The sequence below is a fragment of the Wolffia australiana genome, chromosome 13 (assembly GCF_029677425.1).
Source record: "Wolffia australiana isolate 7733 chromosome 13, ASM2967742v1".
Taxonomy (NCBI): domain Eukaryota; kingdom Viridiplantae; phylum Streptophyta; class Magnoliopsida; order Alismatales; family Araceae; genus Wolffia; species Wolffia australiana.
This window is the reverse complement of record NC_135847.1, coordinates 9,700,800-9,726,792: the sequence shown is the minus strand read 5'-3', so window position 1 is coordinate 9,726,792 and position 25,993 is coordinate 9,700,800. Positions and strand designations below refer to the sequence as shown.

Here is a 25,993-nt window from a genome sequence, read left to right as displayed (position 1 = left end):
TTCGTCACTATTCTTCGTCGGAGGAGCAGCCAACAGAATATTTTCACCTTAAAGGGAAACTTTTGTCTCCATATGGTGTGACATGCGTCAAGTATCCTCGGTTCCTCCCCTTCCTGTCTGCGGCTAAGCTTCGCATAAGCATCTCGAATAGAAAAGGATGCGCATAAGCATCTCGAATAGAAAAGGTCAAGTAGGATGGATAGATTTTTGGCCTCCTCCTCTGCCCCCTCTATGAAAAAGGTGGTATCGTCCGCATATTGTAGAAGATGAATACCTGCCAGGAAACTTGAGGTCCGAAAACCGTTTAGCAGACCATTGGAGCAAGCCTCCATTGTGCTTATGGAAAGGGCATCCACGGCCAAGACAAAAAGTAGGGGGGCTAGAGGGCATCCTTGTCTAACCCCTCGTTGCGGTTGAATCCAACCTCCTTCGGGGCATCCATTTAGAGTGGGATGTAATACATCTTTTCATCCATCCTACCCATTCGGCTGGAAAACCACAACACCTTAGAGAGGCCCATAAGAATTCCCAGTCAAGGCAGTCGTATGCCTTTGCAAAATCGACTTTCCACATGAACCCTCTAACTTTCAATCTTTTCCATGCGGTCAAGATTTCTGATGCAACGATTGCACCATCAATCAGTTGTCTCCCAGGAATAAAGGCAGATTGAAAAGGACCTACCAAGTCGCCTATCACTTCCTTGAGCCGATTGGCCAAGACCTTGGCTATGATAAGATATATGGAATTTGATAGCGCTATACGTCGAAAATCTCCCACTCTAGTAGCTCCTTGACATTTTGGGAGGAGAACCAAATAAGCCCGGTTGATTTTTTCCAACCCAAAGTTTCCTTGTCGAAATTCTTCTACCGTAGCCATTACCTCTGCCTTGATTGTCTCCCAAAAGACATTATAAAAAAAAACTGGGAGGCCATCAGGCCCCGGGGCTCCTTCCCCATTTAGTCCCTTGATTGCAGCAAGGACTTCTGTTTCTGAGAAAGGACACACCAGGTCTCTCTGCTGTGTCGCATTTAGTCTAGTTGCTCCTCTTCCGCTCCACCTCCATTGGTGTGTAGCCCCTCGTCTTGAGAAGCTCCTAAAGTGATCTGTCAGTGCTCTGCCAACAGCTCGGGCACCGATGTACTCTTGGTTTCCTGCTTGCACCCTCAATATCTGATTTGTTCGCCTCCTCCCATTTGCTACGAGATGAAAGAATCTTGTGTTGGCATCTCCCTCCTTCAGCCACAGTTGTCTCGACCTGTCTCCAATCCATCTCCACTTTTTTATCCTCATCGGCAATTATCTCTCTATGTTTGTGGCGCTCTCTTGATTCCACTTGTGTTAAAACTCTAACATCTTCTAGGTCATCCAAAACCCTGATTTTGGCCAGAGCTTCAACTCGCCTTCTATTTCGCCTCTCTCTTACATGTTTTCTCAATTCCAAGAGGTGATTGCGTAGGGCTCCAATTTTGTTCGACAAATTTGTTGTGGCAGACCCCTGTTGTAGAACATCAGTCCACCATCTTGTTATCTCCTCCTTGATGCCCTCCTCTAGAAGCCAAGACCTGTCCATTTTGAAATATGTGGATCACGAGGTTCTCTCTTGCGAATGCCAAATTATCGGAGTGTGGTCTGACAAGGGTCGTGGAAGCGATCTCACATCTGCTAGCGGGAATTTTTCAAGGAGCTCCACCGAGCATAGAAAACGATCCAGCCGCGACAGAGTTGTAGGGCTCTGCAATAAGAGCCCAGAATTCTTCAGATCCAGGGTCACGTCCTCCCGCTCCATTAGGCCTGTCTTCCGCCTCCAACGTCACATTAAAATCACCCCCAAACAGTAGTGGTAATCCTTGATATTTTGACACCACCTCTGCCAACTCTCCCCAGAGGGATATCCCATGAACCAGGTTCACCGGCTCATAGACAGATATGACCACCATCTGAAAACCATCCCTTCTCCTCTTAAATTGTTCTGCAGCCATGAATAGTCCCATCCAACTGTCTTCTTTAGAAAACACTGTCTCATTCCAGGCCACCATCAGTCCTCCGGATCTTCCTACCACGTTCACAGTCAAGTATCCAGTGGGGAAATCTCCACCTGAAATTCTCCAATCCCCCGCCTCACATTGTTCCAACATAGTCTCCTGCAAGCACACCACATTTGCTCCCCATTCAAGTAGGTATCTCCCCACTATTCCTCTTCTCCGCTCGTCTCGTAGCCCTCACACATTCCATGATATGCATTTCATGGAAGTACCGGATCATCCCCTTCCTTGCTCTGCTCCCGCCAGTATCCCGATCCATCAGCTACTTTTTGAATCCGAGAGTTGGAATTCCTGACTTCTTCACCCCGGCATCCGATTACCACATCATCCACTGTCATACGATCATCTATCTCAATGTTTGTCTCGTATATGGGTTTCTTGTCTTTTTTATCATAGCTTTCGCATATAGAAGCTGCCTCCACTTCCTGCCCCACGGTTGCTCCCTTCATACTCATCTTATTTTGATCCTTCGTGTTTTCCTCCATAGAGGGTCGATCCTCACAGGTTCCCCGTTGCTCCACTAATTGACTTGCCTTGTCTGATTCCGCAAACCGAAGGCAACCTCCTTTTCCCACTACCAACCATACCTTTGCGCCTGTCTCATCCCGAACAAACCACCGTTTTCTTCTATAACCGATGAGTTTGCGAAAGATATCCCCCTTCATGATCGGCCGTCCCATGTGCAATCTTCTTGGAGCTCCGAGTTTGATTCCTCACGCCATTCTTGTTCCCTGACATTCAGTCCCGGCCGCATGATGCTTGCTCTCCAGAATGACCTTCTCATCTTGTACCATTCGTCTAGTCTTCAGCTGGGCGGTTGGTGCACTATTCTGCAGATCTATGTAGTCTGCTGGTGGGGTTTGTGTCGTCGCAAAATCCGGAGAGGCTGTGGCCTCCTCTAGGTCCTCTCTGAATATGGTCATCGTCTTGTTGGATTCTTCGTTTACTTTATCTGCCATCGATGGAGCCTCCAATAGTTGTAGGATGTCGTTGGACTTCACTAGTACTTCGTCTTGCCCTTACTGCAGCTCGGTTGATAAGATTGTGTCCCTCTGGCATTGCCTTGCCTCCGTCCCTCGCACCTCAGGTGGCGGGGCCATTGGGGGGTGGCGCACTGACACCCACACCCTGCATGTACCTTCTGGTTGTCTAAGCATAAGCCAAGGTGGAGGTAGGAGACCAGTATCCATGTCAACTTCTAGTATTGCAACATTCGGGTCCCCATAGTTCAAACACATTGATATAATATGATGTAGTTGACCAAACGGTCTAACCAAGGTCTCTAGTACATTATGAACTCGACACCCCATTGGTATCCCACGAAAATCCAAGATGATCTTCTGAGTCTCATTGTAGAGCGTCCCATCTCGGGGAAGCACTCGACGCCATCTTATCAATCCGTTTCCCCCGGCTGATTGTGTCCATCCGCACACCGACACGTATGCGCCATAGACACCCCCTGCAAGAAGAGATCTCCCGAGTCCAATCTCCATAGTTCTGCCTCTCCCAAGTGCGGGAATTTACTCCACAGCTCGCTTTTGACCTCTTCATAATCCCCGGGTCCTTTTACCACTTCGCCTAGAAGGCATTCTTGGAAAGACTGTTTGTGGGCGTTCGCCCTCCCCCCTAGTGCAGTCACTTCCAATGGGGTCTTTTCGTCTCTCCTTTGCGCTTTGACTCTTGATAATCTCCTTCCATGAAGCAGTGCGACCGGCCATTGGGCATGAGGACTGGCGATGCCCTAGTAGTCCCTTGCAGTTCCTGCATGTCAGTGGATCTCTGCAATCTCGGGCATAGTGACCTCTTGTGAGGCAGCGAAAGCAGCGCAATTCCCACTCTCTGATTTTGTCTTGGTCTTTTCATAGAAATCATATGATTGCGAAAACAGAAATAAAACATGATCACGATCTCTAAAGAAATGAGCTTGTAGGAGCTAGGGATCCCTGTGTAATTTGTTTTAATTTTTCTACTTCTATAGAAAGATGGGGAACTCCCTTTCTAAAATGAGTTTGGGCTTGTGTTTAATATTCTGCCAGCCTCCCAAGGGAGCAAGCCTCCTTTTGTCACCCTGTTCTCTCGTTTATCTCTCTCTCTCTCCCCTCTATTTTCCTCCTTTTGTCACCCTGCTCCTCCCTCTACTCTGGACTTCAAAGACCTTATTTTTAAAAAGCATTGAATAACTAATTCATATCTATGTCGTCCTATTTCTAATAGATTAATACCAACATGGCTAATGGACACCTATATCATTCCAGTTCTCATTCTACTGGATATTAATTTTCTTCCAAAAAAAATTAATTTTCTGAAAAAGCATTATGCTATGGATAAATTCAGGGTGTATTCATATTTACATTTACACAATATTACTGGTAGTGTTTTTGTCCTGAATCACCTATATTTTATCTGAGTCAAATTAGCATATCTATTTGTATCTTAGTTCTTACACGGTGCTATTTCTTTAGGTCATGGACGAGTTATGTTATGCCTTTGATGCCAAATACTTTATATTCGGTCTATTTTGGTATCTTTTTGGTTCAGTTTGTGATCGAGAAGATGGGATTCAGTGGCTCTCTACATCCTTATGGTTGGTTCTTTTCAATCAATTTCATTTGGCTTAGCACCATTTCTATCATTTAAAAAGAATTACAAACAGCCAATGCCTATGGTATTTCACTATCTTAATTGGATTAGGGATTGTTGCATGTCCATGAGTTCAGACACCCACTGGTCAGATAAGGCACCCTGTATGATCGGTGTCCACGCACCATCCCAGCAGTCCCGAACATAGGCATTTTGATTATGTGCAAGCACGTACAGATGAGGGAACATCTCACTCAAGATGCCTCGTGCTGACCGTGCATCTCTCAAATATTGAAATGTCACCCTGTCGCCTAACTTGGCAGAAAAGTGTTCTTGTCCTCGTGGAAATATATGATTTGTATGATTTGCCTTGGGGATATCATTCTCTAGAAATAAATGCCCATCCCAAATTAAATGTTATGATCCCCGCCTCCCTGTCATACTATAGGCATTGGAAATCAAATTAAGGGAGGACTAGTTCAGCCATTTCAGCCTAATAGGGGTATTTAGTCATTTTATGATATGCTTATATTTCCCTTTAAATAGTGCAGCCCTCCCGCAGCCCTCCCTTAAGGAGGGCAGAAAAGCAGTTATCTCTGTCTCATCTCTGTCTCCTCCAGCGAAGCCCATCCCACCAGTACCTTCTCTCTGGTGACATTAATAAACCAATGCAAGTGGTCAGCTCTGATAAGCTAATGATACTATGTAGCTTACCGTGTTCTTTATTTCTTACTCGCAGTGATTTCCAATTATTGTCAAGGAAAATGACTGGATATTTTATGCAGGATATTTTTTGCCAGATATAATTGTTGCAGCTACTGTAGGACTAGTGACAGGATTATGTCTAGGCCCCCTATTACCTGTGGTCTGCATCTGGTTAGCTAGATCATCTGTTATCAATTTCTTGCTGCAAGTAATGGTGGTTGCAATGGCTGTGTCATCCCAGTTGTTCCCCTACAGCATTCATGCACCCAAAAGGGTTGGATTTCATCACACCTTTTTGACATCAGGTAAACTCAATCCACTATACCTTCTGCTGAAAATGAAAAATATTTTTAATATTATGTTCAGTGTTTGATCTTTACAATCTTATTGTACAACTTGTGTTTTCTAATTTCTAATGTTATTTTTTAGATTCTCACGTTTCTATTTTTAACCCTTCTTTCTGTATTTTTATGAATATACCCTCATGGTATGACCATTGTAGTACCCTTATAGTATGCCCGATTCGGATCTAAGATCCAAATCAAACGTGTACTCTAAAGAGGGCTGTTGCACAAGTGAATGGCATGAGTTAGATTTTTCATTTTAACATGCTTTCCATTCTCCGTCTTGACTGCCTGTCTCAAGCCTCAATCTCGCCCAACATCTCCCAGTGAAGCACAGAGGTTACAGTTTTCCAACATGGTATCAGAGCTTCCACAGGTGATATTTTTCTAACCCTGGAATCTTTAACTGAGAGATTTTCTCCTGGATCGCAACCTTCATCGCTGCATCTCGGCCCTAGAGAGAGAGCTCCTGTATAGAGCTGTAACCCTCAGGTGGCTTGAAAAGAGCTCCTGAATAGAGTCCTTATCTCTTATTTTCTGTGAGAAAGATGACTGTATACCCTCATTTGGACCAGGAAGTTTCTCTGTTTTTTTTATCATTATGGATTCCAGTTTCTCATTTCTATCTCCAGTCACAGTGATTTCTTCATCTGAGTATGCGAAAAATGTTTTCAAACTACTTAGGATTCTCAAGCTATACAAGTTAAGGGGCCCTAATCTCCTAGAATGGGCAGACTACATAAAGATGATCCAACTTGGCTATTGTAAGCTCAAACATCTCACTGACCAACCTCCAAGTGAGACCAACCCTTTATTTGATAGTTGGATAGAAGCAGATGCCCTCATTAAGGGCTGGCTTTTGGACACCATTGACCTTGTCATATGTTGTCACCTCCTAAGACTCCCTTGTTAAGGAGTTATAATACAGGTTGCATCAGATGCACTCTAAACGAAATGACAAATCCCACATCACTTGGTCATAATTCAATCAGCCTGACTCAGGGTGATATGAGCATATAGGAATATGAGTCTGCTTTAGAGTTGATTTGGAATGAATTGGACTATTATCGAACAGCTATGGAACTAGAATCTGAAAAGGAACCCATGTATTGGACTTAAACAACTTGCAGCTTAGGGTTTTGGATGTGTACCATATGTTCAACTTTGTTCCTGTTGAAACCAAGAGAGAAAGGATGGGTTGAGAAGAAGACACAAATTTCACATTAGGTCATTTTGGTTGAGAACGGGAGTACATATTGAGAGTAGATGAGAGAGAGAGAGGAGCTCAGGGGTACAAATAGAATCAGAAAAATTCCATATTCAACAGTCCCCCTCAAACTGGCGAGTGGATATCATCCATGCCCAGTTTGCCGCACAATTCTTGGAAACGCGGAGCGGACAGGCCTTTGGTAAAGATATCAGCCAACTGCTGGGCGGAAGGAACATGTGATATGTAAAATTGTCGGGACTTGAGTTTCTCTTTGATGAAGTGACCATCCACTTCGACATGTTTAGTACGATCATGTTGTACTGGATCATGGCGATGCTGATAGCCGACTTGTTATCACAGAACAGTTGAGTAGGTTGATCACATGACAGCTTCAACTCTGTCAGAAGGTTGGTGATCCATAATGCCTCGCATATGCCTTGTGCCAGAGCACGAAACTCGGCTTCAGCACTAGAGCGAGAGACAACAGGTTGTTTTTTGCTTCGCCATGTGATAATATTCCCCCCAAGGAAGGTGCAATAACCCGTGGTAGAGCGGCGGTCGACATGAGAGCCAGCATAATCCGCATCTGTATAGACATCTAACTGAAGGCCACCTCTACGCTTGAATTGAAGACAAAGACCAACGATACCTTTGAGATAACGAAGTACATGGTTGACAGCATGCATATGACAGGCTTTTGGTGAATGCATAAATTGACTTAAGGCGCCAACAGCATAAGTAATGTCAGGCCGGGTGTGAGTGAGATAGAGTAGCTTCCCCACCAAGCGTTGATACCGTCCTTGATCAACAGCCTCCTCGTGATCCCCTAGAGAGAGCCGATGGTTCGCCTCAATGGGAGTAGGAAGAGGTTGTGAGTCCGCCTTGCCAAGCTCTTGAAGAAGATCAATAATATATTTCCGTTGGCAAAGGAAAATTCCAGTCGAAGAGTAGGCGACTTCAATGCCAAGAAAGTACCGCAGTACACTAAGATGTTTAATGTCAAACTCACCAGCGAGATAAGTCGCCAATTGAGCGGCGGCCTGTGAGTCATTCCCCGTGACAATAATGTCATCCACGTACACAAGAAGGATGGTGACTCCCCCGGATGGAGAATGACGGTAGAAAAGTGTATGGTCACTGTTGCACTGAGAATAGCCAAATAGGGTCAGAGAGTGTGTGAAACGGCCGAACCAAGCCCGAGGAAATTGCTTCAAGCCATAGAGAGCCTTCTTGAGACGACACACCAAGGGAGATGCCAAAGGGGGAGCCACATAACCAGGAGGCAAGGCCATATAAACTTCCTCATGGAGATCGCCATGAAGAAAGGCGTTCTTGAAATCGAATTGCTGAAGGGGCCAATTGTGATGAGCCGCAAGGGCGAGAAGAAGACGAACCATGTTCATCTTAGCCACGGGAGCAAATGTCTCCAAATAATCGACACCGAATTGTTGAGTATAGCCCTTAGCCACAAGGCGTGCTTTGTACCTCTCAAGAGTGCCATCGGACTGATATTTGACGGTGTAGACCCATCGACATCCAACGAAGTGCTTGCCAGACGGTAAAGACACCAGATCCCATGTCCGGTTCTTATCCAAAGAAGCTAATTCCTCGTCCATAGTACGTCGCCAGTCAGGGGAGGCCAATGCTTCAGCCACAATCTTCGGAATGGCGATAGAATCTAGACGGGTAAGAAAAGCACGGTAGGACGGAGAGAGGCGAGAGGAAGAAATATAATTGGCTAACGGATATAAAGGAGTGGAGGTGCATTGGCGAGTGGCTTTGCGGAGGGCAATAGGAAGATCATCACCTGAGGGAGGAGGGATCGGATCAGGAGTGGATGATGATGGAGGTGTCGGGGCAGGAACAGGCAAGAGGGAACATGGACGGCGATGGTACGTGGTGCCATCAAATTTAGAGGGAGGAACCAAGGGAGGAGAAGAAGTTGAAGATGGTACTGGAAGTGGAGACATGGAGAAAGATGGAAGAGGTACAAGGAAATCCAGGGAGTCAGCACAGGAAGGAGAAGTAGAAGGAGAGGAAGACAAAGAAGAAACATAAAAAGGAGTGGACTCGTCAAAGGTTATATCTTTGCTGACAATGAAGTGATTAGTAGAAGGATGATAGCACTTATACCCGTGAATCGAAATTCAGCAGGCATCCGTGGCAACGAGTAGTGTAATGAGCTCAATTCGGATGAGTGAGACAGTACCCCCGGAGGCAGAGACACAGTAGATGTAGTAGAATCGGTGGAGGCCATATTATAGAATGCCCAAGTTACACAGGATACCAAAGAACCACAATCAACTGCCGAGTAAAAAGGCCGAATAGGGGGCCAAAACTTCCTTCGACAAAGCTTGAAGAAGGCATGCAAAGGAGATTCCCAAAGATAAGCCAAGACAACCTCCAACAGAGAAGCTCCAAGTAACACGGAACAACCACCAAGAACAACCTCCAATGGGGGCTTTGACGGAAACTTGCCAAGAACGACTTATCAAAGACTGCCGAAGACGAGAATCCGAATTGACGGAATCCAAATGGTCAAAGACTGCCGAAGACGAGGTCGTCAAGGATCCCGTGGACAAGGTCGAACGGGCAGTCTTGCGGCTCGAGGTCGAAAGACGGTGGATGAGGTCGAAACTTGACGGCAATGGAAGCTCCGGGATACAAATGGAAGCTCCGAAGGTGGAAGCTCGACGCCAGAAACTTGACGGCAAATCCTGGCGAATCCCGTGGCCGAATCCCGTGACCGAATCCCGTGGCTAGAAACTCGACGGCGAGAAGCTGTGCTGACAAGCTTGAAGAACGATGTGAACGATGTGAACGTTGTAGAAACTTGAAGAACAATGGGAGGTTGATGAGCTTGACTACTGAAGCTCTGATACCATGTTGAAACCCAGAGAGAAAGGATGGGTTGAGAAGAAGACACAAATTTCACATTAGGTCATTTTGGTTGAGAACGGGAGTACATATTGAGAGTAGATGAGAGAGAGAGAGGAGCTCAGGGGTACAAATAGAATCAGAAAAATTCCATATTCGACAGTTCCAATGGGAAATTGTCCCCTTCGGAACCAGAGTTGACCACTCCCTGGGAGACTCATCAACTGAGGGGGAACCCAGTTCTACTACCGCACTCCAGATGTCAAAGCCACGAACTCCAGTGGAGTGCTATGGTAAGGTTCACCCAAGGAGAAAGGAAACTGTGAGTCAGTGTTGCTTTTCCATCTTTTATAACTTTATGTATAAGTGGACCCTTGTGACTTCATATGAGTGGGCCCGGCCCATTTAAGAATAACTAACTTCATATGGTGGGCCCAGATCATTCACTGTTATAGGCTGGTAATAGGTGAATGAGTAAGACGTTCTATTCTCATATTTGTAAACCCTAGCCACCACATTACAGGTTTAGGAGGGTGCTGGAGGAAGAACCAGAGCTGCATAAGGCGAACTAAATTCAACAGAAACTTCAGCAAAACTTGTACCGTATGCTTGTGGCCATGGAACAAGCACCTCTCTATGCACTCCAGAATTATGCCTCGCCTCAGAAACTATCAGCTCAGTATCAAACATTTCTATCTAAATAGGCTCGGTTCCAACTCTGTGAATTAATGCGCCGACATGATACCACGCCGACAAAGCCTTAATTAATCAAAACTGGAAGGATGCTATGGACAATGAAATTAATGCGCCGACAAAGAACTATACCTGGACTCTTGTACCCTTACCCTGCTGGCAAACGACCTGTAAATTGTCCGTGGGCGTTTACAGTCAAGAACAAAACAAATAGTGACATTGAAAGATATAAGCGAGGTTGGTAGCAAATGGGTGTACCCAAATATGGAATAGGCTACAAGGAAACACTTGCCCATGTGGAAAAAATGACTACAGCATGTTTTCTGATTTAACTGCCGCAATCATGGATTGGGAACTCGATATGATACCACGCCGCTGTTATGCTAAACGGCAGCCCGGTATGGAATCCAAGCCCTTCTATCGGCCCAGTTAGCCCAAACGAATGGGCTTCCTCCCCGTATGTATATATACATACGGAAAAGAAAGAAGAGGCATCAAGAAACCAATTGTAAACCAATTCTACCTTTCTCTGGATTATCTCTTACTTCCTCCTCCTTGCCCTCTCTTGTTCTAACCCTACCTCCTCTTGTTCCTCGTTCCTTCACATCTCTCCCAGGCATTGCAATTCTATCCCGTGGAATCGAAGCTGTTTCTCCAAGGGGAGCAATCAACCACGTCGGAGTTGTGAGCTCATACCCCTCTCTCCCTTCCTCTCTTCCAGTCCGATCATATCGAACAATTCTTGGAGACAGTTACATATTCAAGAAGTGTCAAGAAACGTTCAAGATCTCCTTCAATTCGCACCATTGCAAAGATACGTTCAAGAACGTATCAGAACTTCACCAGTTTCAAATAAAAAGGTACTTTCCTTCATGACCACCTAGAGGAAGAGATTTATAAGCATATTCCCTAGAATTCAAGACCAATCAAAACAGCGTCTTAGTCTGTAAACTAAAAAAAACTTTATATGGACTGAAACAATCCTCAGGGCTCTCTTTGGGGAATCAACAAAAACTATGAAATCCATAGATTACAAACAAAGTAACGTTCATCATCCACATGAGACATCTAAGAGAATCGCTTCATTACTTGCTTATGTAGATGACATGATCTTCACAAGGGATGTTCAGGAGGAAATTCAGAAGGTGAATCCACGTCTTGCCGATGAATTTGCCATAAAATTACAAGGCCGACTCCAGTATTTCTTAGGCATCGATGTTGCTTACGTGCCTTAAGGCGTGTACACTCCCAGCTTTAATACACACTTATGGTGAAGCATTGTACAACAACTTATGGTGAAGCCTCCTTTCAAAAAATAACCTCATTCCGATGCAGTCATTTTTTGCAAAGCACTACCAAGGTCATCCCCACTTCCTATTGTATCACTTTCTTTTAGAGGGATCCCAAACCTTCTCCTGGTCACTTGCAATGTGGCCTCCTCCTCTGTGATCATCCACCAGTCACCAGATCTCCATCCAGTTGCTCCTTGAAAGCTCAATCTCTAGATCAGTTTAGGGATCATATCAACTAGCAAGATGGGCCAAGATGACACATTTGTGTCCATTGATCCTAGAATCTTTTAGAGGCTTCGAGGAATTATTCTTGATGATTTTTATTTGTTATGTTTCATTTTGGACTCTCTATCATGTTATGGTTCAAAGTTATGGTTTGGGTTTGGGTGGGTGATGCCAGCAGACTTTTGTGCAATGCTATAACCGGATACACATTTGTGTCCATGGGGCCTAGAATCTTTGAGAGGCTTCGAGCGATTATTCTTGATGTTGGTTATTTAATGTTTCATTTTGGAATCTCAACTATATTTTGGAAACTCACTGTTTCATGTTGAATGATTTTGCTATCCTCATTAACAGACTATCAAATAATCAGTTTTTTGTGTATATTCATATCACAATTTTGCTATTTGGGTCCTTAAACCTCTTCATGTCTTCTCTTCAGAAAAAAAAACCTCTTCATATCATTTCTTTTTATTTAAAATTTAAAACTGAGTTGCATGAATTATAAGATTACCTTCTTAATCCCCATACCTTCATCTTCACCAGTATTTTTGTGTCTTTTTTTATTTTAAGTTATGCCCGGATTACTTGACCATTTGTACCATGCTGACCTTCAGATTCAGGAAAACTCTTGGGGTCCACCTATGATTTCACAGTTTTAGATTCCAACTCGGTGGGTTTTCTGTTCAAGTATTCACCAGAGGCAACAAAATTATTAGAAGAAGTCTCAGGGACATCAGTTCAATTTGCTCTTCATTCTGATCCCAGTTCTTGGCTGGTATGCCGTTCCTCCCTGCCTCGTTTGACTGCTTAATTTTATTATTGTTATTCCTCCCAGAAAAGAAGTCATTTGAATTTTACCTTAATGGAGTAATGGCGATCTTGGTCTATGCAAGTCTATGCATCGGAAATTCCACTCTTGAATCTGATAGGCTCTTAATGGAGTAATGGGCTTAGGCCCTTATCTCAGCCCTGATCCACTAGCCCATCACATATAAGAGCAATGGGCATCTTTAGGGAATACGTGACCATGCCCACTGTATTTTGATTCTTCCCTACCTTTGTCCTCGCGTGATCAACTGGTGGTCATTATCTTTTCAAAATAATGTCAGATTTTTAGAGATTGGAGAAAAGGTACGGCAGTGGTTCTCCCCCTCAAGCCTAGATCAAAAATTTGGGGGTTAACTCATTCTGTCATTCCATTCTATATGCCTTAAAGCAGATATGTGATTAAAAATTTGCATAAAACATCCAAGTAAAAACTGAGAGGGCATTCTCCTTCTGTGGTGTAACAACTGGTTATCTTCAAAATATGACGTTTATTGCACAGATTACCAGTCGGAAATCTACCCCTCCTAGTTGGCCGTCACCCATCCTGTTAGGGTTGGACAAAAAGAAAGAGATAATGAAAAGAGATAGAAAAAACCCTAACTTCTTACATGTGAATCAGCTGGTTAAATACCAGCATTCGTGGGCCTCTGACACAAGTTGGAATAATTCATCTGAGCCACTTATAACATATGGCCCACTTACACAGAATAGCCAAAAAGGAAAGAAAGATATCTGAATAAACTATCAAAGACCTCCGTAGATCTTATCAGTTGGTATCAGAGCACACTCCTGTTACGGTGAAATTCTTTAAAAAAAAACAACTCCTATTGCAGTGAAATAATTGGCTTGGGTGGAAGCCTTGAAAAATTTTGATGGCCAAGATGCAGCAGAAACTTACCATTTTGGTTCAGGCTGTTGCAGATTGCAAGCTGCAACTCGAAACTAGGAGTCCTGAAATACAGGTGAAGAGGCAACCTATTTGGTCAGCAACTTAAAGACGGATGCATCTCTCTCAAGGAAACGGTTCGTGCTACCAACAAGCCCAACTACTGGTGACCCTTTTATCTGACTACTGGCCCCAGCATCCAATACCCGCCATATTCTCATCCAGGTTGTTTGGCCTCGCCTGCCAGCAAGTAACTAAACTGTGATGGGCGTCCCCGACAACAGATGGATTCTTACCCATAAGAGGGAAAACCTAGAAAGGAAAACAACACATTGGTGTTTTCTTACATGTAAGATGGGATGACCCTCCTTGTAAGGAGAGTTCAAGACTCGGAGAGGTGCACCAAATATGGGTCTTTATAATTTATGACCATGTGCTTACTGTTGTAATAAGAGATAAAGACCAGTAAGTCTCATGCAGACATACAATGAATGAATTAGTATATAAGTTCCCATTGTGCCACAAATGGAATTTGAGATGCCGAGAAGCCACATCCAAAACAAGACGAGGGTTTCCAAAGAAGAAGCTATCCAGAATTTGCTAGAAGAAGATAGTCAACTGTGTATTACCTCTGAGGTGTCTTAGGAAAGAAAGTGGAGCAACTTAATAAACATAGAGCTACTCATTCATTCTGAGAGAGACGTAGATGGAGCAGCACTAGGTTAAGATTGACTTCAGACTATTCCTGCGTGCAAGTTTTAAACCGCACATTCCTCTTTGCAGGCTGTGTTCCCAATGTCAATTTTGTTCTCTAGGGGTTTGAAATTTCCTGTAAAAGGAGATGCTGTTCTGGAGCGCTACAAGCATCTGCCCAGGTTGGTTCCTCAGGCAACCTCGGAATCCAGCTCAGCAGTTCGGAAAATCCACCTAGAAATTGAGCTTGGGTGAGTAATAAATCATTATTACAGTAAAATTTAGGATTAAAAGATTTTTTTGCTCCAGAGCTCTAATGGGTATTTTTCTCTGTCGCAGTTCACTGTCTCAGATCTGGTCAGTAGTTCTCAACATTACTGGCCCTCTGAGTAACTGGTCCTTTGCCGACAACGTCCTCCCAGGTATGCTCTCTCGCTCTATTATCTCTCTCTCTATCATCTCTCTTTACATCTCTCCCACCCATATTCCCGGGAGTCTTGAATCTCTCTCCCACTAAATTTCCATTCGCTATACTCATCTCTCTCTGTTGCCTGTATCGAAGTTGAGAAAGATTACTCTCCCTTTCACCATTCTTCATTTGGATGTCAATCATCCATATCTTTCTCACTCTTTATCTATCTTTTTCTCTACAAACTGGCCCTCTCTGGTAACTAGTCCTTTGCTGATAGCATTCTCCTGGGTGTCTTCCCGCGTTCCCTATATCTATTTATCGATCTATCTATCTATCTATCCATCTATCTATTCACGTATCTATATATCTATTATATATCTATCTCTTTCCACATCTAAGATTATCTTTCTCACCACCCTTCCCTGACCGCTAAACTGTAAATTCGATTTTCACACCACTCTCTCTCCCTCTTCTTGCTGGATTGCGAATAATTTTATCGGTTTGATGCAGAGGTGGTGAGAATAAATGGCGGCCCTCCGTCGTACATATGCCGGCTGACGGGTCAGAGCCAAGAGAACTGGGCCTTCTGGTTGGAGGTACGCCTCTCATCTCAACCCTTCCTCTTATTTAGTTTCGTCTCCCCTTCCACGTCGTCTGGACATCTCTTTTGCGGCTGTAACAGGCCCCAACCTCTGAGAAGCTTCGGGTTGATCTTGCCCTGCTGGATCAGTACATTCTAGATGAGCCCAAAACATTGTTGCGCCTCTTCCCAGATTGGGCCGACGTGATCGCCTCCACAAGCTTCCTCTCAACCTACTACCTTTGACTCCTTCCATAATTGGGTAAGTCAAACTGATACGAAACCCAAGGCTATTTATATAGTTGGGCATTCCAGTCACTGAGACTCTTATATGAGATAAAAGCCAATAAATTCCACTTGGGACAAATAATACTGGAGGCTAAATTCTGGTGTACTATTTTCTTGTAAGTCTGCATAATCCCTATGCCGTCAGCCGTGCCCTTGACGGCCAAGCGACTGGGTTATTTCATTTATAATTGAAAGTATTGTTCTCTGGAAATCTATTGCATAACTTACATTTCTTAGGCTATCAAATTTGAATCTCTATCATTGGGAAGTCAAACTTTGGCCTCCCTTTTGGATTTTTCTCTTTTTATATTTTTGTAGAGCCAATCATTTGTAATCAAAACCTAGGGTTTTGATTACAGTCCCTGATCTATACTCAAGAGACCAGAAAGTTAAATACAATAACAAGGACTCACATATAATAAGATGGAAAAAAATTGGATAATGGACAAATCATCATCAAGATGCCCAAAGTTTACACTAGATAAAGCTCAGTGCTAATCTAGATGGGTTCCCCTCAGATGATTTTTCTCTGATCATGCAACACAGCAATTTCTCGGTTTCGCATTTCTCTCTCTAATGAAGTGTTTACAGGCTTTCTATAATTTAGGTAAACAAGTTGTATATTTTTTTGGAAAAAGCCTCATCATTTTCTTAGAATCTTGTTGCTCATGGATTACTTGCATGGATCACATTACACTGTAGTATCTGTGGCCTTCTCTCCATAGTCTTTTAGAGGACATGCGTGTTACCCAAAAAAATGACCTATAAAAACATTATTTATCAAAGATTATTTCGCAGGAAACGCCTAACCAGCAATCTATAAATATAAATAAACAATATGCAAGAGAGCGATGACATGTACATACGTTCTTCGACGGATTGGTCTTTCTAATATTTTTGATTGACTTGCTGGTGCTTCAAATTCGTAATCTTGGTGGCCGACACTGCCGCCGTCACCGGAGAGACACCGAAACCCTTGTGGATAGCTCGACGACTGAGGCTCGGCTGCTGAGGCGGCGAATTCAGGCGCGACGATCAACCACCGCGCAGGAACGACAAGCAAGGCGCCGACGAAGGTTGCGACGAGGAGCGGCACAACGACGAGCAGCGTGACCAAGCCCGAAGGGGATATCTGCGCGACAATCGAGGCGGCGAACTATCTCGGGACAAATAACTGGTCCAATCAAGGCACCATGAAGCTGAAGTTTCCAAAACTTTTTGCTCTAGCAAGGAACCCAGATGCCATGGTTGGTGAATGTTGGGGTGGGGCGTGGGTCCCTAACTTGACAGGGGTATTATCAGACCTACGGTTCGAGGAGCTGTTGGGGATGCAAGAGATCCTATCACCTCTCATCCAGTCAACTGAGTCTCGAGATGGTTGGGTGTGGCAGGGGCCGTCGTTCTCGGTGAAAGATGCATATTTGAAGATTCGAGGGGAAGCAGCGGCGACTCGACAATTAACAATGTATGCTACACGTTGATGAAGCAAAAAAGTTCCCCTGAAACTGCGGCTCTTCAGCTGGCTGTTGAGGCGACAAAGGCTGGTCACGCGGGTTTTTCATAGGCGGTGGGCCCCGACAGCTTCTTCTGAATGTCTGATGTGTGCCAGGGTCGATGAAGACTGCTCCCACCTGTTCTTTGTGTGTCATTTTGCCTAGGGAGTATGGGCATCGCAGCAGGTACCAGGGGGGAATATCTCCTCGAACAAAGAATTTTGGGCCTCAGTCACGGACGGGAGATCCAGGAGCAGGCTTGAGTGGAGGAGGCTACTCGCGGTGTTGTGGGCATTATGGCAGCATTGAAACGAGGTTGTGTTCAAGGGGAGGACGGCTTCGATGGAGAACGTCACCCACGACATTAAGGCGTTTGTGTCTTTTTGGGTTGGAGGGAGATGAAAGACAGACCCATTTTGGTCATAAATGTATACTAACTGTACATAATTTTCATTTTTAATGGTAGCAGGTAGGCCACCAGTTGTGGGTGGTCTTCCCTATTTTCTTCAAAAAAAAAAATTGTAATCTCATTTACTTCAGAAACTTTCTATATATACAGTATGGAATGAACATAACTTACACCAATTTAGGGCAGAAAACCCCAAGATAAGACATTATTAACATTACATCTTGACTCATTTATAATCCATCTCGGATTCTATTCCCCTCTTTGACGAAATTCCTACAATTATTTCTTTCCACAGTAAATTTTTGTAGAAGATGAATATTGTTAGGGGAAGAAATATTCACCTTAGAGATCATCTTCTTCTGTTTCCTCTTCCGAAAGTTCATCAAGAATAGACTGATTAATGCGCTTTCGAGACACCCTTCGATGTTTCTTGGGTTGAAGCCGGGGCTCCGCTTGCTTGACTCCCATCTCGGCGACCTTGTACCTGAATTAAGTAGAAGATTCAAATTAAAAATATTAATATTCGAGACATTAATATTCGAGATTCAAATTAAAATCAGAACGGGAAAAGGGACCCGGTGGGACAGGCATGTACTATGTCACGATCACATATGTTAATAATATTTCTGGGTTGACAACCGAGTTCCGGGGGTCTTCCCTCTTTTAATTCAAAAATATATATATTCGAGATATTCTCAAAAAATAAACATACTTTTTGTAAACTAAAAGATTTTGTAAAAAAAAAGTTACTGTGTCATTTTGAAACCCCATACTGGCCCCATATTCATAGAATTGAAATCTGTCTTAATGATAGTAGAATAGGCAATACTAGTTCCCATTTTTTCTAATGCATTGGTCCGACGACAAAAAACAAATTGGGTGGGACTAATGATTTCAAAAAAATAATTACATTCAAAGCAGCAACATAAATAAGAAGCTGGGACAAGATAAACGATAATGATGAATGTCAGTTTTTGTTTGACGCAGACATTTGTTTTTTGCTTTATTGTTTTTTTTTTAACGAAAAAGAATGCGCCCAAGGGGATTTTTTGCTTTATTGTTTCTTCCCCTAACTCATTAACCGGTTGTTACAAGAGGTCCACCAATGTAAGTTACATGTAAGTATTCCTGAATATAGAGGGTACGTCAGTGACCATTCGATAAGTTAAAAGAAATTGATTTTTCATTCCATCGGCCAGGCCAGACACGGTATCAGAGCAAATACTGGATATGTAATAGACGTCGCTGGCGTACGCCAGCGCCAAGGATAGTTGTCCGCACCCGAGCCGTCAACATGGAAGTTGTCAGAGATACCCGTCTGTGATAAGCGTTTGTTGAAAACATATCAAAAGAAGAGAAAAATCGGGACTCTGGCACGTGCGAACTAATTCCACGTGCAGAATGGTTTGAAATAAGGCGGGAAGATAGGCAACTCAAAAGAGGGGGTCACGAGGCTATTAAAAGGCGGGAGCATTGAAGCTGGAAGGAGGATGAAGAAAATTGGTACCGGACTTCGTCGACGGAGATTCTCCATCGTGCGGGTGCTGAGCCGATCCGGTCAGCGCGATTCCTCCTCGTCTCGGGAGATCTATCAACTTCCCCACAGTATTACCTTTCGTTCTGATACAGTTCCCATTAGAATATATGAGAGAAGGAAAAGAAAGGGAAGCCAAATAAAGCCTGTTGACCAGTCAACAGGCACCAGAGGACCTGGTGGTCCACGTGATGCTGATGTGGCTACTAGCTCCCAGTCTTGACTGGGAGTGATAAGAGAATAAAGCATGCCTATAAATAAGGGGGGAGACCTCCAAGAAAGGTACCTGTGGTCAGTTAGAGTTCTTGAAGGGTGTGGGAGAATCTTGGACAGACCAGCTGTATGCGGCAAGAGTCTTCTGAGGGCGTTCATACCAACAAGGGGGCTAGCTACTGGAGGATCGGCATCAACGGGGAATTCTGAAGACGGATTTGTGGGTGGAAAATTGCGATACTACATCTGTAAGTACATTTCTTGATATATTTTGACCAATTCGATACAGATCGTATCACGTTCCTTGATTTCGTTACTCTATTAAACGGTCGTGGTTATTCATACCTACGGCCGGGAACTTTCTTTCAATCGTATCCTTGTATTGGAGATCTAGAGACTATATGTGGATATTCTCCGTTGGAGTACTATATTGGATCAAATTTCAGTTCATCTAAACTGGCCGCTACACGATACTCAAGAAATTCGTCGGTGTTCTAACACATTGCCATCAGGGCCAGAGTTATCATAGTCCGTGTAATGTCTGTTGTGTGAGTTGCTGTCATCGGCAGAGGCTTTGTGTTGTTGTATGGAGTTGCAGTCATCAGAACAGTCTTAGGATTGTTGGGTTGCATTGTCATTGACAGTGATTTAACAACACTGAGTATTATCAACAAAGTGGTTGGAGGCTGTGACTGTATTGCTGAAACAAATCAGGGTTCTTGTCGGAAGCTCTCATTGTATTGATAGTCTGGTGATGAACTGGACGTCTGAGCTACTGCTAGAAAAAGTAAGAAGGATAATTTAAGTATGGTTGTTTGGTCCCACAGTGTGAAAGACGATTCAGGAGCCACATCTTGGATGGAATGGAAAAGACAACCTACCTTTGCAATTTGGTCATTTGGAAGGAAAGTTGAAAAAAGTTCAACTGAAATCTAGATAAAAAAAAAGAGAACTGAGATATTCTAAGAAAATACAACCGTCCTAAAGAATCCGGCGACTTGGAAGGAAAATTAAAATAAAGTTCAACTGAAATTTGGATAAAGAAAATAGAGAACTAGGCTGGCAGACAACTGTAGCAGATACCTCACGTCACTTTCCCTTTTTGTCCCCAGGGTCCGTAACTGGATCTCTTCCCTGACTTTAATCTCATCAAGTAATTGAAGGTAATAAGGAAATCTTTCCCAGTCAGCCCCCACCAAGCATCCTGGTTCACCAATGTGCAAACAATCATTGAATGCACATCTAGCTGGCTCACTGTCCCTGAGTATCCGCCTTACCTGAAGAGAGAAATATGAAACGAGGAAAAAATAGTAAGTGAACTACTATTTTATAATTGAATATAATACGTTTTATAATTGAAGAAAAATATCAACAGAACATTTTATAATTGAAGAAAAAAACATTTATATCTATCAATGCATCTATGTATCCAACTGTTTATAATATTCCCATTTATCTGGCTATCAATCAATCAACCTGTGTTTATATCAATCTATCCACTTATATGTATTTATATCTATCTATTTATCTATTGACGTACCTATCCTTCTCTCTCTCCAACAATCTATCTATGCATAGTTATTTATTTATTTATTTTTTAATAATATATATTTATGTATTTATAAATCCATCAGTCAACCAATCTATATATCCATCTATATATATACACATATGTGTGTGTTTACAAATATATGTATAAACTAATCAATGAATATTGATCCATGAAAATATCTACAGATCGAGCCCATTTAATCCCATATCTACGAGCCTAACCTCTGGGAAAGTTTCTGCAAGAGATCTCTTTGTAACTTTCAATAGGTCAGGCTGGTTGAATCCAGGAGTATCAGCAAGAAACCCTTCCCCATTTAGTGGAAGCAGGGAAACATGTCTAGTTGTGTGCTTGCCTCTGCCAGATCTCTTCGACACGGTACCCACACGTTGATCTTCAAGCCACTTCTGTCCCGCAATCTGGGGATAAAAACCTCAAATTAAATTTCTGCTATCATAAGTTGATTGGGTAAATTACTGAAAACTCACATGCGTCTTATCTATTTCATCACTTTCAGAGGAATCTGGAGCCCTTCTCAGGGCATTTATAAGACTAGACTTGCCAACACCGCTTGGACCTACAATCACAGTAGTCTGATATCTCATAATGTTCTCGATGGCTTCCAATCCAATCATGCGATCTACACTGCAGAAGAGTGGATTATAACCCCACGAAAGAAGCCTGGTATTCCATGACGCAATCATCTGCATTTAAAATGAAAAGTTTCAGAGGCCCATTAACCAAATGAGGAAAATATGATGCATGGAGAAGGGAAAATTTCAGAAGGAACTGACCAAACAAGACACGAAACATGAATTAAAAATACAGCTCTATCCTCCACGGAACTTAAGAGATTGAGAAAAAAAATTCAAACACAAATTAATTGTGTGATTCCATTTAAAATGCATACATCATATCTGACTCATTAAGAACCCCACCAAAAATTTAAAAGATATGATTTATTCGAAATTTTCACAGAAAACGCTTCGCTTGCCTAAAACAATTCAGGAGCAAAGGTCATTTTATTCGCCATAAAAAATTAAAAAGTTCGGTGGGAAAGTAAGGGACTTAGGGCACAGAGTATCTTCAGGCACCAGAGAGGCTGTAGGCTCTGCAGAGGCTCCCACCACATCTTGTTTTCTTATTAAATTACTAGGCATTCCTACAACTTCTCCAGTCCAATTTTTTCATTCTTTTTCAGCACCAAGATGTAATCCCTACAAACTTGCGGCCTGCGTCCTTGAATCTCATTTTTTATGATCTCAAAAATTTTAACAACTTTTTCTTATTCAAATATCTCGCAGAGAAAGATACTGTAGATGATGACCTTGCACATCAATGTTCCCAACCCAGAATCTTACATGAATGAGAAAAGTTGACTGTATCAATCAGTGCGACAATCCATGAAAGATGACTTTTCAAAGCAAGAACAATACGTTTAAGAACAATAAGTTTGAGACTCAATATTTGAAGTATTAAGAATCAGCTAAAAGGGGTGGAGAGAGAAAACAACGTTGATAGACATGGGTGGAAAAAAATCAATATACATAGAATGGAGATACAGACGGGACACTACTCACAACAAACCAATCCACTCAAAATCCACAAAAGCATTTCTGCCTATGAAGAGAGCACTCAATCTCGATAACTTAATAGTCATACTAAATACCAAAATACCACTCAAAGACAGACATGTAAAAAGCAGGATTAGGTTTGTATATCATCAAGAATTCACAACGGCACCTGCAAAGAAGGCAGACAGACATTTGTTTTGGAGAGGACATAAACATTGAGGGATATCGAAAAGTCAAAGCCCATGTGATGGATATAGAGGATTTTACATGCCCCTGTACCGATTAATGTCTGGTATGAAGGGAAAAGGTTTGCTGATGGTCATTTCTCTTTTCTGTCGTGACAATTCCTGTTCCCTTCTTCAGCTCGTAAACTTTCTCCAGAAGGACTTTGGTTTCGTTGCGCCCGAAATCCATCAAAAGTTTTGGGAACTTGTCAATATCAACGCCAATGATGGTCAATGAAGTTTACAATGATGTTGGCCCTCACAACTTTTCCGCTGGCAAGGTCACCACTGGCAGTTAGTTTATTTTTTTTGAAAGAGAACCACTAACAGTTGTTGTTGACGATGATGGGATATCATGGACGGTTGATGCTGTCTGTCAGCGTTAACCATCAATGATTGATGGTGAGGACCCACATTGACATCAACTTATGTCGACAATGCCATCAGCAAACTATCAACCAACGTCAAAGTAATCATTGGTGTCACACATCAAGGTTATAGAGTATGTCGAACCTTACATGAGATATTACTGAAGGAATTATTCTCCCTACATCTCCATTGACGAAAAAAAAGAGTTGAAAGAGCATATCCATAAGCTCAAAAGATGAGACATTACTTCTAGGACTCAAAAACTGGTGCTAACTGGCAATCAACCACAGATAAGGCATAATACTAAAAGGCAAAAGAAAAGACCATGTTATAATTTTTTTTGAAAGAACCCATGTAATAGTGCTAACAGATGTTTCTCAAGTGCACGGAAATTTTTTCGTAATTCTTCATAATCTTGGGAAGAATTATCTACCGCTCTAAGAATTTCAAGATGTTTAGTTGGCTACAGAAACAAAGTTGGGACTTCAAATTTTACCCGTATATGAAACAAGGCATGAATGGTGCACTAAGTCCGAACCTCTTCTCCTGCGAGCTCCATCTTGTTCATCGCCAGAGTTAATGGAATCCCAGTCGACTCAGCTTCCACCAAGAACCTAGTCAAGTTGAACGGCTCAACCTTCGGCTGAACCAGCGAGAACAACACCAAAAGATGATCCACATTAGCGATAGGAGGATCAGAGAGCTCCGTCCTCCTCACAAAACTATCCTCAATCATCCCTCTTCGATCAGCCCAATCGATCGATCCCACCAAAACATTGTCCCCCACCAGCACCTTCCTCCCAATCTTCTTCAACACGGCCCTCACCACACACAGAAGCTCCACACCAACCCTAGAACCCCCAATTTCTGACTCCTCTCCCACAAAATCAACCACAACTCTCATGAAATTGGCCTGCGCGGAAATCACACGGCCAACAGCCCGGTCAGGCAGGAGATTCATGCGAGGATCATAATTCGAATCCACCGAAAGATCTCGGGAAAGAGTGGAGATCTTGTGGACGGTTTCCCTAGCTCTGAGGATCTTCTTGTCCAATGGAGCTCTACGGATTTCTCTTTCACCGGACGATTTTGAAGCGGCGATTCGGCATGGAAGTCGTCGAACTGCATCAGAACGGGACGAACTGATGGCGATCTGGCATCGGAGGATGGAGACGGAGATGGCCGGCATGTTTGAGGCGGAGATGGAAGAAGAGGAGGAGATACTCACGCAGATTTCTAGGGTTTGCGAGCTCGAGCTCGAGCTCCATAGCCGAGCTCCATGGCCAGAGCGAAGGTCTGGCGCAAGGAAGAAGAAGGGGAATGACTGGATGAGATGAAGTTGGTTTTATATGAACAGGTGCCACGTGTCAGTTAAATGGATAGGCCACGTAGGCATAAACTAAACCTCTTCTAGGTATAGAGCATGGTCGTCCCATCCCAAGTCCCAATTTTATAGGTTCGTCCGAAACCAATCCCAGTTATCTTTGGTCACGTTCCGTCCCGTCCCACGTCACAATTTTTATGGGCTTGTCTGAACCAATCCCAAATATTTTGTCCATGTTCCGTCCCGTCCTGCGTCCCTATTTTTAAAGGTTCGCCTGAACCAATCCCGAATATTTTTGTTCATGTTCCGTCCCGTCCTACGTCCCAATTTTTATGGGTTCGTCTGAACCAATCCCAAATATTTTTGTCCGTGTTCCGTCCCGTCCCCCGTCCCAATTTTTATAGGTTCATCCGAACCAATCCCAAATATTTTGTCCATGTTCCGTCCCGTCCCACGTCCCAATTTTTTAAGGTTCGTCTGAACCAATCCCAAATATTTTTGTCCATGTTCCGTCCCGTCCCACGTCCCAATTTTTAAAGGTTCGTCTGAAACCAATCCCAAATATTTTTGTCCACGTCGCGTCACATCCCACGTCCCAATTTTTTGAGGTTTGTCCAAACCAATCCCAAATATTTTTATCCACGTCCCATCCGGTCCGAATATATTTGGGATTGGTTCTGACAAACCTCAAAAAATTGGGACGTGGGACGGGACAAAAAAAATATGTCACCCTTATAAACACTCAGTTCCGGCTCGGCTTTCCCTCTGGTCTCTCTCTCGGCTCGCGCTCGGCTTTCTCTCTTCTGCCCTGGGGTCACTCACAACTTCCCCTCTCGTGCTTTTAGCTCCTGTTCGGCTCCCGTTTGGCTTTCCCTCTCAGCTCCTATTTGACTCCCATGTGACAAAGAAACCATCCATCCGTCTTCCAAGGCCCCAAATGGTCTGGTTATTTCGTCCATGGACGAAAAATCATCTCATCTAAAGACTGGTTGACGGTTCTATGTTCTTTCATTTGTTTGATCTCTCGGACCGGAATTTTTTTTGTCGATAGACCAATAAACATCCTGTCCATGTCTGTGCACAATACCACCTAGGCATTGGCAGGTGGCAGCCAGCAGTCATTGTCCGTTGATCATCCATCCATCATCTATCTGTTGTACATTTGTCATTTGTCTGTTGTATGTATGCGTTGTCAACCTACAACAATGGCAGCGACGATGATCATGGTCAAAGCCATAATTGATTCCATCGATACACAATCTAGATATCTTTGCCGAAGGTGACGAGTTTATGGTGTGTTTTTATTCACATTTCACAGGGTCTCTCTACCTCAATCACTCCATCTCTATGTCCGATGTGAGAGGAGCCCTTAGTGCACTCTCATTAGGATGTTATCTAGTCTCTCTATATTTCCCTTTCTTGATCGTGGGTTATCTATCTTACTATCTAGATATCCATCTATCTCTCGAAATCTCTATCTCTTCATCCATTTCTCTTCCCACATGCCATTTCCCAAGGAAGAGAAACCCTTGGTACACTCTCATCACAGCATATCATCTCAGCATGTCCAACCCTATGGATATTATGTGTCCATGAAGCCAATCACACATTAATTGCATCTTTAATCTCACATAAATGTTCACTGAATA

General features: G+C 43.2%; 3 protein-coding genes across 11 annotated transcripts in view; 2 read left to right on the top strand and 1 right to left on the bottom strand.

The window, feature by feature from the left end:
• The window catches only part of LOC144711507 (Zn-dependent exopeptidases superfamily protein), a 58,969-nt gene extending 43,103 nt beyond the window's left edge, over nt 1-15,866 (top strand). Inside the window, exons 16-22 of the mRNA XM_078585526.1 lie at nt 4,505-4,626; nt 5,408-5,632; nt 12,583-12,743; nt 14,466-14,626; nt 14,715-14,797; nt 15,298-15,383; nt 15,470-15,866. Coding sequence (XP_078441652.1) covers nt 4,505-4,626; nt 5,408-5,632; nt 12,583-12,743; nt 14,466-14,626; nt 14,715-14,797; nt 15,298-15,383; nt 15,470-15,613 — 982 coding nt within the window. The 3' untranslated portion in view covers nt 15,614-15,866. The remainder of the gene's footprint in view (nt 1-4,504; nt 4,627-5,407; nt 5,633-12,582; nt 12,744-14,465; nt 14,627-14,714; nt 14,798-15,297; nt 15,384-15,469) is intronic.
• EMB1688 (Minichromosome maintenance (MCM2/3/5) family protein) lies at nt 13,198-24,348 on the bottom strand. 9 transcript variants are annotated; one of them, XM_078585530.1, is made up of 8 exons: nt 23,559-24,348; nt 21,342-21,557; nt 21,078-21,272; nt 20,388-20,581; nt 19,065-19,145; nt 18,783-18,875; nt 17,899-18,041; nt 13,198-13,340 (listed from the first exon to the last, which is right to left on the bottom strand). In XM_078585530.1, exons 1-7 carry the CDS (start codon nt 24,207-24,209, stop codon nt 17,900-17,902), a joined length of 1,572 nt encoding a protein of 523 aa, XP_078441656.1. In that variant the 5' UTR covers nt 24,210-24,348; the 3' UTR covers nt 13,198-13,340; nt 17,899. The 9 variants fall into 9 exon arrangements, 8 of the variants coding, with proteins under 8 accessions (XP_078441656.1, XP_078441657.1, XP_078441655.1 ...); XM_078585531.1 differs by lacking the exon at nt 13,198-13,340 and adding an exon at nt 13,727-13,747; XM_078585529.1 differs by lacking the exon at nt 13,198-13,340 and adding an exon at nt 14,478-14,609.
• LOC144711509 (ribulose-phosphate 3-epimerase, cytoplasmic isoform-like) overlaps nt 23,006-25,993 on the top strand; it is a 73,428-nt gene continuing 70,440 nt past the window's right edge. Inside the window, exon 1 of the mRNA XM_078585536.1 lies at nt 23,006-23,014. Within this exon, the coding sequence (XP_078441662.1) occupies nt 23,007-23,014 (8 nt within the window). The 5' untranslated portion in view covers nt 23,006. The remainder of the gene's footprint in view (nt 23,015-25,993) is intronic.